This window comes from Amphibalanus amphitrite, unplaced genomic scaffold (assembly GCF_019059575.1).
Source record: "Amphibalanus amphitrite isolate SeventyFive unplaced genomic scaffold, NRLGWU_Aamphi_draft 000064F_arrow, whole genome shotgun sequence".
In the NCBI taxonomy this organism is placed as follows: domain Eukaryota; kingdom Metazoa; phylum Arthropoda; class Thecostraca; order Balanomorpha; family Balanidae; genus Amphibalanus; species Amphibalanus amphitrite.
The window spans coordinates 924,514-940,762 of NW_024881560.1; the positions used below are offsets into that span (position 1 = coordinate 924,514).

The 16,249-nt window shown below is 50.6% G+C and overlaps 1 protein-coding gene across 1 annotated transcript; it reads left to right on the forward strand.

The window, feature by feature from the left end:
* The first annotated feature begins 202 nt into the window (after positions 1 to 202).
* On the forward strand, positions 203 to 14,021 carry LOC122378750 (myotubularin-related protein 10-B-like). Its single transcript, XM_043360212.1, has 11 exons — positions 203 to 452; positions 772 to 948; positions 1,933 to 2,085; positions 2,431 to 2,555; positions 3,079 to 3,210; positions 3,658 to 3,819; positions 4,123 to 4,268; positions 4,676 to 4,825; positions 9,667 to 9,842; positions 10,647 to 10,823; positions 12,534 to 14,021. Exons 1-11 carry the CDS (start codon positions 402 to 404, stop codon positions 13,059 to 13,061), a joined length of 1,977 nt encoding a protein of 658 aa, XP_043216147.1. The 5' UTR covers positions 203 to 401; the 3' UTR covers positions 13,062 to 14,021.
* Positions 14,022 to 16,249: the final 2,228 nt, after the last annotated feature.

Here is a 16,249-nt window from a genome sequence, read left to right on the forward strand (position 1 = left end):
ATTGCCGTTTATCGGCTGCGTTTCTTTTCATTTGTAGCCCAATTTATTAGTAATCATGACCACAGTTATCTATAAGAATCTTGACCACACCCTACCTTCGCCTTCCGGTCGATTTTGATTTGACAAACACATTGACAGCGGAAAGCGGTGAACAGACTTATGTAACATGTGCGCAATAAATGCCTGCTAATTCCAGAGAAATGTAAACAAATGTTGGAATTCACTGTGGAGGGGGTAGTGTTTCGCGGGGTTTATTGTTATGGAAATATTTCGTGGAAGGTTGTTCATTGATTAACTAAAAATTATTTAAGTCACTTGACATGTATAATATGTTCCCAGTAAGACACATGTAATTAACAATACCGTTTGCATAACATCATAAGTTGAAGTTGTCGGTTGAAATGAAAAGCTTCAGAAGTTATATTGATTTGAGTGAATATGTTACTGATGGAGTAAGTGGCATTAATAAAATTAAGCATTTCTTAAGGCTGTATGTGTACACTTTCACCTGTATAATAAGAAATCAATTATTTGTTTTTGCTCTATAAGAACATTCCGTCAATGTTTGTAGTTTGTTCGTTTCAAGGAAATCACCAAGTCTTGTTGATGCATCTTGGTAGTGGACAGCCAGTCAAGCAATTATCATGAGAGCTTCCTTGGACAGATTTGTGTATTTACTGAGGATAATTGAGATCGAGGGAAAAGATGCATTCCAGAAGGCTAACCTCTCCCATTGCCCCCCCCCCCCCCCCACCTGCTGCTGTCCAACAGGTGGACTCGTTGCCATTGCCAACACTCCTGCCAGGAGAGGAGGTGAGGGCAACTGCCAACGATGTGCTGCTCTACCTCCCACTGGCCGAGCAGGCAGAGGGCATCCGAGGCCGCCTGGTGGTCACAAACTTCAAGCTGGCCTTTGTTGACAGCAGCAGCACCAATGGAGAGAGGACGGTCAGTGGACAGTGCATAATTACTGTTGGAGGAGGAAGGGTCAATGGTCAGGGCTGTATCCCTGTAAGGGAAATGAATGAAGCTGAGGGAGTGGTGAAGGATATTGAATTGAACAAGGGGGATTATTCATTATCTCCTCAGCCTCTTAATGGTCGTGCTCTGTGTCCCGTTAATGAGAATTTTAGTTATTTCTTTTCAAACTTACCTTTCAGAATGAGTGTACATGCAAATGCAATCACAAACCTCCTGAAAGTTAACAAGGATGTCATTCCTAACCATGGCATGTCTCGGGACATCTCTCTCCTCTGCCCTCTCTACTTTCTCCTTTCTCCCACCTCTGGCCCTTTTCCCTCTCCTCTCTCACCTCTGTCCCTTTTTCCCTCTCCTCTGTCCTTTCCCCTCTTTCCTCTTTCTTTTCTCCCCTCTCTCTCTCTCTTCTTCTCTCCCTCCCTCTCTCTCTCTCTCTCTCTCTCTCTCTCTCTCTCTTCTTCTCTCCCTCCCTCCTTCCTTCCCTCCCTCCCTCCCTCCCTCCCTCCCTCCCTCTCTCTCTCTCTCTCTCTCTCTCTCTCTTTCTCTCTCTCTCTCTCTCTCTCTCTCTCTCCGCCTTGTTCACCCACTCTTTAATTTTTTTAGCCCTGCTCTTTTCGCCTAAAAAGACCATTGCAGAGCTACGGGATAAGTACTGTGCGGGAAAACGACAGTGATCTGCGGAGACGAGACTGTCCCAGCGGGACCGGCTCGTCCTGTTGGGACCGTCTAAATACCCGCCTCCTTAACGGTCAGCCCGGGGAAGATTCTAACGGGTCCTGCAATAGACCCAGCCTCATCCACCAGTTGTCAGATGGGGGTGACCGCCAGCCTGTGAAGGGAGCGTGAGGGAGGACGCGGGTGGGTTTGTCCTGAGGATGGGGAGGACAGGATATTCTCGCCCACTCAGTCTTGCTCTCTGGCCCGCCGCTATCACACCCGTTTCTCTTCCCTCAGTCGCCGCGCAGTCTGCTGTTGGGCGAGCACGAGATCACCCTGGCCAACGTCGACACTGTCCACCAGCTGCTCTCCTCCGGCGGCAAGACCCGGCCGCTGCCGCCCCACTCCACCGTCTCCGGCAAGATCAAGGGCATCCAGATACGCTGTAAGGTGGGTCTGCAGCGCCGGAGATTTCAGTGGCCTTCCTGCTTTTTTTTTTGCCTCGACGTAGTCTTTCATGCTGGGGTTGCTGTGTGCGAACGCTGATGCGCTGATGCTAGATGAATATCGACGAGGATTGTTCATTAAGATGATAAAGATTTTAACGCGTTTTTTTATAGGATTTGAACATCATGAGTCTGAAGAAGTGTTTCAAGTGATTATTTTTATTATTTTCATAGTACTTTGTCTCCCAATATTATGTCAGCGATCTTACGCCTTCTTATCTTTTGCTGGTTTTCAACCAGCGGCCCACCCTAGTCTCCTACCTAACCTCACCTGTCTTCCGCGGGCCAGGACTTCCGTCTGTTCACCTTCAGCTACCGACTGTCCGGCGTCAACGAGAGCGTGGACGTGACGAACGCGCTGCTGTTCCACTGCCAGCCGGTGGCCGTCGGGCAGCTGTTCGCCTTCCACTACCGGTAGGTACAGTCGTCCGCGTGTGTGCGGTGGTCCGTCGGGTCCAATGGTCCACTCGGGTGCAGCGGTCTGGTTCAGGGTGGTTCAGCAGTCCGTTTAGCCTTGAGCAGTCTGTTGGGTTCAGTTTTGTCCTAAGGGGCAGTGGTCTGGCAGTTCGAGCGCTCCACTTGGTTGCAGTGATCCGGTCGTAGTCGTTAGCGTGGGTAGCATGAGACCGATCGGCGTATTACGGTCTGGTATGTTTTGCGATCCGCATGGCTGGTGGCTGGACCGCTGTATGATCTCTTGCGTCTGGCAGTGGGGTGGAAGATGGGGACAGGTCACGAAAAAAATGTAAAGATGTCGACCAGAGTAGTGGGTAGTCAGCTGTTTGTTGATCCTTAAAATGTATGTGGCACAGTGTGACTGTTGTTAAGTGAGAGCTCTTCTGCAATCTACCAACGATCACATACTTCATTGGGTGCCTTCTTTCTTTCACTGTCGTATATTTATCTGTATCCTGCCATCATCAGTCTTCCTCCACAGTGCGGAGCCGGTGTCGCCGCCTCCGTTCGGGGAGCTGGACACGGCCGACTACTGGCAGGCCGAGCTGGAGAGGACGGGCACCATCGGCTGGCGGGTCAGCCACGCCAACGAGATGTACCAGATGTGCCGCAGGTAGGTGACGCGGCGCTGGCAGGGGGTGGTGGGGTGTATCGGGTGAGCCTCGGGTGGGTGGTAGGATGTACGGCTCTAGCGAGATTAAGCGGTAGGTTTTGCACTTTTACATTTCCGGCTATATCTCAGAACCTAATCGATCTACGATGAAGCCATTTTACACGATCATGGCCGGCTTGTTACCCAACAAGTCGATCGCATCTTCAACACTTTAAAGCTTAAGACGACGAAGATATAGCCTGAAGTACACTAATTTTTCTAGGTGCAAAACCTACCGCTAAAACCCGCGAGACCTGTACCAGATGTGCAGTAGCTTGGTGATGTGCCATAGGTAGGTGAGGTTTATCAGATGTGCCGCAGAGAGATAAATACTAAATATCTCTTTAGTCTCCCTCCCCTCCCCCACTTCCCCCGGTATCTGACCCCCGGCGCGCTCCCGACCCTCAGCCTGCCGCAGGTTCTGGTCGTGCCGAAGGGGGTGTTCGACACCGACCTGGTCGCCGCTAGCAGCCACTTCAAGGAGCGCCGGCCGCCCGTCTGGTGCTGGGGTAACGCGGCCGGCGCCGCCATCGTCCGGTCGGCCTACACACACCCAGAGTTCCGCCAGAGGTGGGTGGGAGTAGGACATTGGAATGGCTATCCTGGGTGGGCAATGCTCAGTAAAATACTTTATCAGCTTGAAGCTGCGCTTCTTTCCGCCGTGTCATGTCGTTGATTTCATTTCAAGAGACCTTAAACAACTTGACAGTGTCCATTGACCCGCTGGCCTGCGCCTTGCACTGCGACATCTCTGTAGCCTCGCTTGTCACTAGCGGCACCTATGCAGTCTCATCCTTATCCAGTCTGATCCCCGCCGGCCCGCGGGTCGCCCCTCTGTCCCCTCTATCACCGCTCGGCGTCTGTCGTTTCCAGCACGGAGGAGCGTCGTGTGCTGGATGGTATCCGCGCGTGCCACCCGTTCCAGAAGGAGCCTGAGGTGCTCAATGTGGGCGCAGAATGTCCTACCATCGAAGGCATTCAGGAGAGCTACTGTAAACTGCGGCAGCTCTGTGCTCCGGGTGAGGCGGGCGCCGACGGACGGGCGGGTCGCGTGGAGCGGACGGTGGTAGGCTGCCGATAAGACGGGTCGGAATATATAATCCTTACTTCTGTCTGGAATATGGGTTTTGATATGAATCTAGAACTGATGAGTGGTGCTGTGTGTAGGTATTCTGTTAGGTTTGCTGCCAAAAACACAGCATATCTACATTCACTTACATGATTTGCACGCAACCCCGCTAAACTTTTGTCATATTCTAATCGCCATATATACACTGATATACACTGTATGACTGATCTACCACTGCTCTGGCCATGACTGCTTCCGCTATCCGGCTGCTCTTTGTCTGATCTTTATTGTTTTACTGCTGCCCCATTCTGTTCGTTGACACTGTCATATAACACCGCCCGCTCCGCCGCCCGGCAGACAGCGTGCAGGCGTTCGAGCTGAGCGACGACCGCTTTCTGAGCCAGCTCGGAGCCACCCACTGGATGCGGTTCGTCTCCCGCTGTCTGAAGGCCGCCGGCAGCTGTGTGAACGTCATCACCGAGGAGGGCGCCGCCTGTGTGCTCAAAGGTACGGCCCGGCGCCGCCGAGAGATGTGGTTGAAAATTTTCAATCTAGAATGCTTTAAAGCATTCTAGATATGGGGTGTACTAAATGTGTCACGACGCTTTACTATGTACACAAGTACTGCAGTCCAACGCAGAAGTACGGTTCTCCAGTAAAAGTCTTGTTGGTTTTGCTTTTTCGGACATATCTGCTCCTATATAATGTTCAAATGCATAAGTATCAACCCGAATTATGTGTATGCACATTTACCACGAGACTGTGAAATTGCATCGTTGTATGCCAAATACTTTCCGAGATATTCACCAAAAACCTCATTTTCTGCCGTTTGGGGTATTCTGGCCGCAATCTTCCTGGGATCGCCTATGACATCAGTAGAGCCATCTAACGAGAGGAACGCGGAAACACAGAATCATGAATGAATCGAGCGCGTAGTAAACGGTGTATGAAAGGGAGACTCGGCAGAGGCTATCCGGGTGGCCGGCGCGCGGCGCGCCCTTAGGCATCGGCCGACCCTTCGGACCGCGTGGGGTCAGAGGTCGCCCTCGGGAAGTCTCGGCTCTGGGTTTTAGCGCTGTGCAGTCAGGAAGGGAGGATAGGATAGCGCTAGCCCGACTGACTAGTATCTCGGCTGATTCGTGTGGGGTAGAAGGGGCACAGAACGGGTTGTTGGCTAGTGGTGGATGATGGAATGGCGGTTAGGTTAGTGCGTAGCGTAGAACGTAGCTGAACATGCATTGTTTTTTCATGGCAAACAACATGCAGCATAATGTGCGGGATTATGCCAGAACTCATACAAAAAGGAAATAATATTTCGGCCGAGGGAGTGGATGAGTGCCATGACAAGGCATGACGATGCTGCCAAAATCGGGATGCTTTTTTGCCCCCATTTTTTACCCCTAACATGCAGCGCTTGATCCGAACTTAGAGGTCCCCGACTGACCTTTGACCTTAAAATCGCACCCGTCCGGTGCGCCACCTTTTCTTCAGGGGCGCTCTTCTTGGTTGTATCTGTTCTTACCAATAACTAAAGCAAATCGAATGTATAATAAAAAAGGCATACCTCGAACACAGTTTTATTCACACCCGCTCGTGTGCATACTTGTTTTGACCTATACCTTCTCGCATCATAATATCACTTCAGTGCTTAACCCTCAACGGAATTTTGGGGTTTCTGCATATACCCCGGCCGAGGGGGGGGGGCGATTACGACCCCTCTCCATCTTTTTGCCCCTAATTGAGCTAGCGCCTTGCGGATAAAACTGAGCGCGTGCGTCGTATGAAATGCAGCAGCTGGTACCCGAGTTGAATGTCTCAAGTCAACGGATAAACTCTGAGGTCAGTATAAGGGCTCCAAGTCGCGGGATCGGTTTTTGGTAAACAACTTCACCACTTAAGTGGTTACAGAGCGAAGATAATGGCACCATCGAGTTTTGCATGCTCAAGCGCGTCGAATAGTATACGCTTTGTTTTTGTTGAGGTCAATTTAAGGTGTTCACATCAGGTCATGGTCAGGGCAGAGCCACTCAGGCCACGAAGCTGGCCCAAGGAGGTCATATAGCTTCTTCGATTCGGTAGGTCCTCACAAGTCCACTGGTGGCTTCCCGACTCGCTAGGTCAATTTGATCGGGACTTTTTGGTGAAAACTCCTGTGACCTTAGTGACGTTATAAATTAAGTTGCCTAACTTTAAGAATGGAAAATTGAATGCTGGGGCTTGCAAAGATTGTATAAAATCGCGAATTAATGCGCTTGAGACAGCTTTAGATGGCTCCCGGCGCCAAAATAACAGCTTTCATATTTCCCAATTGATTAATAATCGTGAGGTTGCGTGACCGACCTGACTTCAGGTGACTCTTAAGAAAAATACGAGATAGCTACATACAAGTTGTGAGGCCTCTGGGAGATAGTACTAGATCATATAAGCTTCCTTCCCCGTTGAAAAGTCCCCTGGCACTAAGGGTGCTGCGACGTCGCGACATTTTGGGACCTTACAGAGGTTCACTTTTGACGTCATTGGTCAACGGCCTGCCTTAACCCTCGCCGGCACAGGGGGGGGGGGGGGGGGGGGATGATGCAGCCCTCCTTAAGGTTTTTTCGCGAATACCTCGCGTAAAAAGCGGCCGATTGTGACGAAACTTTCAGTACTCTCGCATTGATCAATTTTACACCTACCCTGAAAATTTCATGACCCTGACCCAGATGACCTTTGACCTGTGACCTCTTTTCCGAGACCATGTTTGGCCGGAATCGCGATTCGGCGTATGTCGGCTCGCATTAGCCGCGCGTTTGCAAGCTTTTCGTGGTTTCAAACGTTCAAACATGTGATTTGATGTTGCTCTCATACATTAGAGTGGGTGTCAATGTCACCTGAAGGTCAGGTCAGGTCACTGACCTTTGGTGACCTCGGGTGACCTCGGTTCACTTTTTCGAGTTTTACATGTTTCTAGGCTAGTTTTTGGAGCTGAATTCGAATTTAGCAGCCATTTGAGCATTTACGAAGTAGTTTTGGTGCCTTCGTAACATGTTACGAAGCTGTCAGAGGCGGTTGACACGTATTACGAATACCCGTCACAACCCCTACCGGTTGACCTGACCTGACCTGACCCGACCTGGTCTAAATGCTTAAAGACATCATCTCTGATCAAAACTAACATAACACGATATTCGTGAACAGCACCCCGGAAAACCACATAGCAGCCACACTTTACGACTTTCCAACAGGTCCCGACTTTCCCGGTTTTCGGGTCATTGACCTGACCTGGAAGGTCACCCGATGACATAGGACCTTAAAATTGGGTATCATCGGCTTCCTCTCGTGACGGGCAACACGCTCGTTTTTCCGCGAAGCTCTAGCTCGATCAGGGGCCAAACGCGAGGGGGGGGGTCGTACCAACCCCCCCCCCCCCTTGTGCCGTCGAAGGACGCAAAATGGCCTGTGCCGGCGAGGGTTAACCTTTGCACTTGTAGGAGGGTGTCGAACAGACCTCCTACCCTCAGTTTTTTCGCAAATAACTCGCGCAAAAAGCGGTTGATTGCGACGAAACTTTCAGTACCCTTGATCTAATCAATATTACGCCTACCCTATAATTTATATGACCCTGACTCAAAAGACCTTTGACTTGTGACCTGTTTTCCGAGACCAGGTTGGCCGGAATCGCGTTTTGGCGTATTTCGAGTAGAGCGCGTTTTATTGTCTTTTTGTGGCTTTAAGCGATCAAACAGGTGAAAGGATGTTGATCCCATGTGGGTATCAAGGTCACGTGAAGGTCAGTCAGGTCACTGACCTTTGATGACCTTTGTTCACTCTTGCGAGTTCTACGTGTTTCTAGGGTAGATTTTGGAGTTATTTCGCATTTAGAAACCGTTTGAACATTTCAGAAGTAGTTTTGGTTCCCTCGTAACATGTGACCTGACCTGACCTGACCCGACCTGGCCTAAATGCACGAAAACATCATCTGTAATCAAAGCTAACTAACTTGAAATTCGTGATCAGCACCCCGCGAAACCCTATAACAGCTTCGCTTTACGAAGCTCTAACAGGTCCAGATTCCCCGACTTTTGAGTTTTATTGACCTGTCAACCAATGACCTAGGACCTTAAAATTGGGTATTATCGGCCTCCTCTCGTCACGGGCAACACGCTCTTTTTCCGCGAAGCTCAAGCTCGATCAGAGGCTGAACGGAAAAGGGGTCCAACGGACCCTCCTCCCCCCTTAACGATAGACGCTGGCAAAACACCAATATGGGCGAGGGTGAAAATACAGCTGCTGTCATACAAATTCAGCTTGAATCAAAGGTCAGGCTTGCCAAATTTCAGCTTTCGCAGCTATCAACAAAAATAAACATGTGGAGGCGGCACCCGCCTCCCCGCCCCCCCCCCCCCCCCCTCTCCTTTCGGCCACTGCCAGCGAGGTTTTAAGCGTATCATACACGTTACAAGGCATCATATCAAGATGACACACCCCAGCAGCGATATGCACTGAACAAAAACTTATTACCCACGCTAGCCAGTAGCCTAGCTATCGGCACCATAGCACATGGTCGAGACTGTCGTCAGCCACGGACGCGCACTCGACCAACCCTCTGAGCCCGTTGACTGCGGGTGACCTTGACATGTCAAGCCTGATCGGCGGCCGGCCGCTGTCGTGCGTCGTTACACGCGGAGGGGAGGGAGACACAAAGCTCTACGTTATAGCTGACCTCTGACTTTTCCCTGCGCCCTGGTCACTGACCCCGCTCCATGTCGCTGGGCGGTGGCATGGCGGTGGAAACCGGTTCTAGCCTCTACACATGCCACCATCCTAACCCTCCCCTCCCCACGCTACTACGCGGCGTGGAGTACGCTCGTGCGTAACTGGGCGGAGCAAGGGGTCACGCGATACAGGGGCGGAACTGGTTGCCCTCCCGCTCGCCGAGCGACCAACGACTAATACCCTGGAGAACCGTACATCTGCGGTTTCAGTCTGGTAATGCTTTGCTTTTGTATCTTAGGATAGGAACGATTTGCCAGACTAAAGTGAAACTTGGAATGTAGCTTACAAGTTACATGTGTCGTCATCCTTGAAGATGAAAGTTTATCTTTTGTTGTCTACTCCTGGATCACTTCGTATTTAAAAATCGTCAGTCAGAGCCATGTGTGTTGAGATTGGTAAAACCGCACATTACTTTACCGGTGGGCTGTACCTATGCACTGCTCTAAACATGATTTTCCAGACGTCCTGGAAAGCTACGAAAGGCAATAGCTATTTGTATTGGTTTGATGTATGATCCTGTTATTGCTGTAGTACCTTATCTGCCTGTTGTGTCTGTGGCCTGACCTCACCTGACCATGCCTCTGTGCCCGCAGAGTCTGGCGGCCGCGACCTGACCGCTCTGGTGTCGTGTCTGGCGCAGCTGCTGCTCGACCCGGCGACCCGCTCTCGGTCCGGGTTCGAGCGCCTGGTGCAGAGGGAGTGGGGGGTGCTGGGACACCCCTTCCAGGAGAGGCTGGGCCTGCTGTACGCGCCCGACGGTGGCAGGAAGGTGGGTAGGGAGGGGGAGAGGGAGAGGCTGGGCCTGCTGTACGCCCCCGACGGCGGCAGGAAGGTGGGTGGGGGGAGGGGGAGAGGCTGGGCCTGCTGTACGCGCCCGGCGGCGGCAGGAGGGGGGAGGGAGAGCCTGGGCCTGCTGTACGCGACGGACGGCGGCAGGAAGGTGGGAAGGGAGGGGGAGGGTGCCGGATGGGCTCTCGGCTCTAACGTCGTTGGGTGGAGACGAAGTGCGGGTAGAGTTTTCCAATGTTGTCCCTTGCTGGTTCTGCTGGTTCAATGTTCTGTGAGGGTGGCTATAGTATTATTGGATTGATGTTCATTGCAAAGATGTTTGATGATTCGACCAGCTCACTCGTTGCCAGTAACTAGTGAGTAATGCTTGTCTCAAGACGTGTGAAGACTGTTGGCTTCTGATACGTTTTCAGACCGTTCAGTGGATAAGCTCGTCATTTGTTTGTATGTACATGCCCCGTTCTCTCCAGTCGCCTGTATTTCTTCTGTTTCTCGAATGCGTTCATCAGCTGTGTATTCTGTGTTCACCAGACTGCTGTGTTCTGTGTTCACAGTCTCCAGTATTTCTGCCGTTCTTGGACTGCGTTCACCAGCTGTGTGCTCTGTCCCCAGTCGCCGGTGTTTTGCTGTCTCTGGTCTGCGTCCACTACTCGTACTGTGTTTTGTGCTCACTCTGCTGTGTTTTGTGTTCCCAGTCGCTGGTGTTTCTGTTGTTCCTCGACTGCGTCCACCAGCTGTGTTCTGTGTTCACCAGCTGTGACTATTCTCTGTTCTGTGTTTTCAGTCGCCAGTGTTTCTGCTGTTTCTCGACTGCGTTCACCAGCTGGTGATCCAACACCCAGATCAGTTCGAGTTCACCGCCACCTACCTGGTCTGTCTCTGGGACTCGCTCTTCGTTCCCGTGTTCGATACATTCCTCTTCAACTCGCAGAAACAGCGCGTGTTCGCCCTCGAAGGAAAGGTGAGGCATAGTGGGCGGTGGAGGGTGCAACTGGAATGAATGAAATAGGATAGTGAAGTCGTACTGGGGAAATATTTGACATTACAATAATTCAGTTTGGCAGATGTGTGTGAAGAATGATTTTCGAATTATTTATCGGTCATCAGTGGACGCCAAGATAATATGCTGTCTTCTTCCACCTGCATATTGAGTTCATACAGTTGCCTGAGCTGAGTACGCTCAGCTATCACATTTACGCTAGCATGTGGTGTTGCACGTGGTATGATCCGCCACACCATGCTCAGCGCTCGAACACTTACAGGGTGTAACGAAATTATCCGGACATCTTTCTTCGCGCTGTAATTAAGAAGCAAGACATTCTGATATTTTCCCTTTTGAATTATTATATAGCCACCTTTCATAAGAGCGCAGGTACACATTTTTGGAGCATTCCAGCCACTGGATTTTCCAGCACAGTGGGTTTCATATAGAGTAGCGCCTTACTAACCTGTGCCCGCAGTTGGGCGGCGCTGGTGGCGGGTGTCCCCTCATTCATCTCCTGATGGACAATAGTCCATAATATATCGATGGAATCGCATGGAAACTATTTCCAAGCCATAGCCCTTTAGCCTAGAAGAACAAAAAGGTCCTCTCGGCATCACTTCTCATTCTGCTAGGGACTTGAAGGTGGTGCGCCGCCCCGTATGAAGACTGCGCGGCTTGAATCAGGCATCGGTACACGCACAGAAACCGAGCCATCCTGTGCCGTGTGGTTGAGTGGCTCCAACCTATCGCTAGCCAGGATGTTGCGCCGGTAATACTCGTCACTGATAGTGGTTTTCTGTGTCGTCATGAACAGCTTGAATATTACACAGCAGCTGAACATGCTCCAGGTCTTAATTTTGGCCGGATGTTTGACGCCGGCGACGGCCGGCACATTCGAGCTGCTGGCAGCCCACACATGGCCGAATTGACGGTTCAACGGGTATCGCAGCTCGAACAGCTTCCCATCCGACCAGGTCACCTCATTCGTGTCTTCCTTCGACCAGTGGACACGCCCTGGCCTGAAGCCAAAGGTGGTGGACTGGTTGTTTTCCCGTCAATTTCATTGTCTTTTCCAGTTTGAAGGGCAGTAAAACCAAGCTAAAGGGCGGGTAACGGTGAATCATGATGTGGGACCTCTTATTATCTGCCTTGGTAAGAATTCGAGTCAGTATGCGGATTAATTGGTGCCGTTTCCTTGTCGCTATCTTGACAACTCTCCTCACCACTTGGCAAAGGGCGCCTTTTGCGATCGAGGCCGGGCTGAGTCTGCCACCAAGTCCCAGCTTATTACGCCTCAGGCAGATGTGCTACTGGCTGCTGCTGATGTCCAGCTGCTGACAGACCAGCTTCTGGCTCATGCCACCATGCCACCAACACGTAGCCTTACTACGAAACGAGAGACTGTACTTCTTTCTCTCCACTGCTTTAAACGAAAACTATCAAATGAACCCGTCGGCGACTCGACTCTTACTCAGAGCAAGAGTCATTTCGCAAGGTCAGGTCACTGCTGAGTTGAGAGCAGATACCAGAGGTATGCATTCATCCAATTTTCCAGCTTCTGACATTAAAAGAGAAACTGTGCGAGCAGATATGGCGAAAAAATATATGTCCGGATAATTTCGTTACACCCTGTACGTCGAGAAGCGGCATAGCACTGACGGATTGGTGTCCCTCCGGCCGTTCCAGGAAGTGTCCTCTCGTCGCGCGCTGCCCCGCCGGCCCGTCTGGCAGTGGGAGCAGCAGTTCCCCTCCGAGTACCGGGATCTGTTCGTCAGTCCGCTGTACGCGGCGCGCGCCGTGCTGGGCGCGGCGGAGCGGCCGGCGCCGCTGCCGGTGGCCGCCTGTGTGGCGCAGCTGGAGCTGTGGACGCTGGCCTACTGTCGGTGGTCGCCGCTGCTGCACTGCCCGCGCGCCGGCCGGCCAGCACAGCAGGCGCACGAGCGGCACCTGCTCGCCAGACTGCAGCAGCTCACCGCCTGTGTCGAGTCAGAGCGGGACGGCGTGGTGCGCCGCCGGCCGCCGCCGCCGCCGCTGCCGCTGCCGAGCACGCTGCCGGGCTCTCTGGCGCCGTTTGGGCCGGCACGGAACGGGGCGGCACCGTGTCGCCTCCTGGGAGTCAGCTCAGGGTTTGTGAGCACCCTGCTGAGAGGCAGCATCGCCACCACGCCAGACGAGGAGGACGGCGGACCGCAGAGGCCGCAGTACGGGTCCTAGATGCGGTCACCGGTCGGGACGGGGTGGAGCCTGTCGTCCGGTGGTAGGTAAAGGCAGCTCAGTTTCGGAGTGATCGATATGTGCGCTGCGGTTTGTCATGTGAACGACTCGGACGACCCAATGCCGAAAGTATGCGAGGTGGTCACTGTTAAGCAATCAAAATGGAAACCTGTCTTCTGGTATGGCTGACCAAAACCTTCACCCGGTCCGGGTGGTTACCACTTTATCAGTCTTTCTGCGTCCCTGCTACACGGGTATATGCAGCAGTGTGCCTTGTCCCAGCCTTTGAGGATCACACCGTCACTGTGTTCCGACGGTGCAGATGTCAAGCTGCCTTACTGATTCGTTGCTGAACGGGTCAACACGCTATTGTGATCGTCTTCCTACATCCGAGATTATATCCTTGTGAAAGTCAGCACGTATGTGGACTTCTCTGTTGTCAGCTTGGTATGTGCGTGCGTTTGATGTATTATCATATGTCCGTGTGGCGTCACCTTTATTGCCGCATTGTATTGTCATACGGCGCTTATCAGTGCATGACATTTGAGGCTGAGGGAAGTCGAGGAGAGTCATTCCGCCAGTATTATTTCCACTGTCGTTCCAGCACTGAAACGGTGCGCATTCCATCGGGAACTGCCGCTCTCCATGCTGTGCGAAGGCGTTTGTTGCGTGGGTGGCACCGCCCGGCGTCGTCCACGTTTTGTACTGCTAGTCCTGAGGCGCATAATAGGTATACCATGGCAATCGATGTGGCAATTGATGATCCGTTGCACTATTCACGTGATGATTGTGATATCGTTTCGTCGATAATGTATCGACAAAGTGCATTCTACTTCAGTGTGGCTTGAGTTTGTCCGAAGCAGTCGGGGGACGCATTTATTTGTGTATTTATGCACGCGAGTCCATGACCTCAGTGGTAAGATGATATGCGAATCACAAGAAAATAAATGGCTGATTATCTATTTTGTGTTGCCACTCGCCAGAAAGTCTGGGATGGATTGCGGTATTCTTTACATATCAAGACTACCGATGAAAAGCACTAAATTCTTCGTTTGTGCTGATGGATAAGGATTATGGTTCCTTTTTTTTCTGCATTAACCTTCGCCTCGTTGGGGGGCAATTTGCCCCCCTGTGCTTTTTCCTAAATTGCGAGAAAACGGCGGCGCGCAGGGCCGCCAAATTTTCAGTACCTTCCCGAGCATCAATTTGACACCTTCACACCAAATTTCAAGTCTTAGGTCACCTTAGGCTAGGACTTATTGAGGTCAAACTGAGGTCATCTTCGAGCAAAAGTGAGCAAAAAACATGAAGTCTTGAAACGCTCACAAAAGCTACAGTTACCAAGCAATTTTAAAGTTCTTTATATGGTCATGCAGAAAAAAGACGGCGCTACAAAACTGTTATCTCTTATTTTCAATATTTTGAGATTTTGACCCCTCAAAAAATTTAAAAAAGATTTTCTTTTAGAAAAACGCATAAAATCCGATTTTTTGCGAATTTCGAAAAAAAAAACGGAATATGTGTGACAGTCCCTGCGCTCTACTATCTAAATACCAAATTTTAGATCGATACCTCTTTTTTGGCCAAGTTATAGCGATAAAACTGTTCAAAATTGATGACGTCAACTTTTTGAACTCAATTTTTAGCAGTTCTTGATCTCGTAGCGCAAAACAAAGACCACCATTGAACTCCCCGTGACGAGCTGCATCGAATCAATACCCAGTTTATGCAAATATATTAACTTTGAAATTTGACTAAATTTGACCTGACCTTGACCCTGACCTTCACCAAAACATATTCTTAACTAGCCCCAAAGGCTGCCTGACCCAAATAATCGCATTTGACATATAAAATGGATCATAAAACATGCATCACATGATATTTTCATATTGTGACCCTCAGTGACCTGACCTCTGTGACCTGAACTGGTATCAGTGACCTCAAATAGCAAAATATGTGTTTGACAAACAATTCCCAATCGATGATTTTCTATGAAATGCATTTTACTCGATTTTACAACGCATTTCTTAAAATGCTTGTAAACGGTGAGAATTCGACATTTACCGTGACCTGTGACGTCATCGGTTTGACCTAGGTCAATGAAATTGGATCACAAGGTAGGTGGTTCCCTGTTGGGGCTATCCAACACCGTTTGCTGCTTGTCGCTATGTTGCGTGGTTCTCGAGATCTTAGGGGGGGGCAAATTGCCCCTCCCCCCCAACAGGGCGCGTTGCTCGGCAGACCCCATCAGGGCGCTGGTTAACCCTATTAGTGGCAGGGGGGTTGTTTTCATCCACCCCTCAGGTTTTTCGGGAATATCTCCGAAACCGCTGAAGCTACGATGCTGACATTTTCTGACTTTTCCTAAAACTAAATTGGGCACATTCCCTGAAAATTTCAAGTTCATAACTTTACCAGGGGCGGCTCCAGAGCACTGGGAATTGGGGGGGTCCTATTCGTGAAGCGAGTCATTTGGGCGAAGATCACGATGCTGCACCAGTTTTACGAACAGTGAATGAAAGGTATCATGTGATAACATATACAGTTATTGTGCATCCTCTTTTGACACGTTTTTGCTATAATAGGCGGATCCAGGCGTCCAAAAAAGGGGGTTATGTTTTACCTCCCAACATAGGTGCCCTGACACCGCCTATGCATGACCAATACAATTGTAGTCGTTCTCTCATAAGAAAATTGTAACATAACAAGACCATTACCACCCTTTTTAGAAACAGTACCAACAAAAACCTTATTTACTATACTTTTTGTGTACCCCCAATCTCAATGATCTGTATCCGCCTATGATTTTTGAAAATGCATATTTTTAGGATCCATGTGAATTCCTGGTTCATTCTCTATCGATCGGCAAAAGTTGCGTTAAGATTGGTTCAGAAACCTGGCCGTGATAAACAGTCTAAAATGTATCTGCAATTCGCCCGTTTTTACCCCCCTCTACCCCCCTATTGACATTTTTTAATTTTTATTTTTTAGAAATGTAGATCACGTTGAGCGAAATCGAATGCCTTTTGAATTTTGAAAATCGGCCCGTTAGATCTCGAGATATCAAGGGGGGTCGTAAACAGCCCCCCCCCCCCTGCCACTAATAGGGGTAGCCAGGAGCCTGCCACTAATAGGGTTAACCCGCGCCCCGTAGGGGGGGGGGCCGAAACGGCCCCCCCCTGTCCTTT

Bases quoted from the DNA above. Each gene is read 5' to 3' on its own strand.
- LOC122378750 (XM_043360212.1), top strand. From the start codon at position 402: ATGAAAAGCTTCAGAAGTTATATTGATTTGAGTGAATATGTTACTGAT. The intron at 949-1,932 runs GTCAGTGGACAG...CTCTTCCCTCAG, and splicing joins GCACCAATGGAGAGAGGACG to TCGCCGCGCAGTCTGCTGTT. The intron at 2,556-3,078 runs GTAGGTACAGTC...CTTCCTCCACAG, and splicing joins CTGTTCGCCTTCCACTACCG to TGCGGAGCCGGTGTCGCCGC.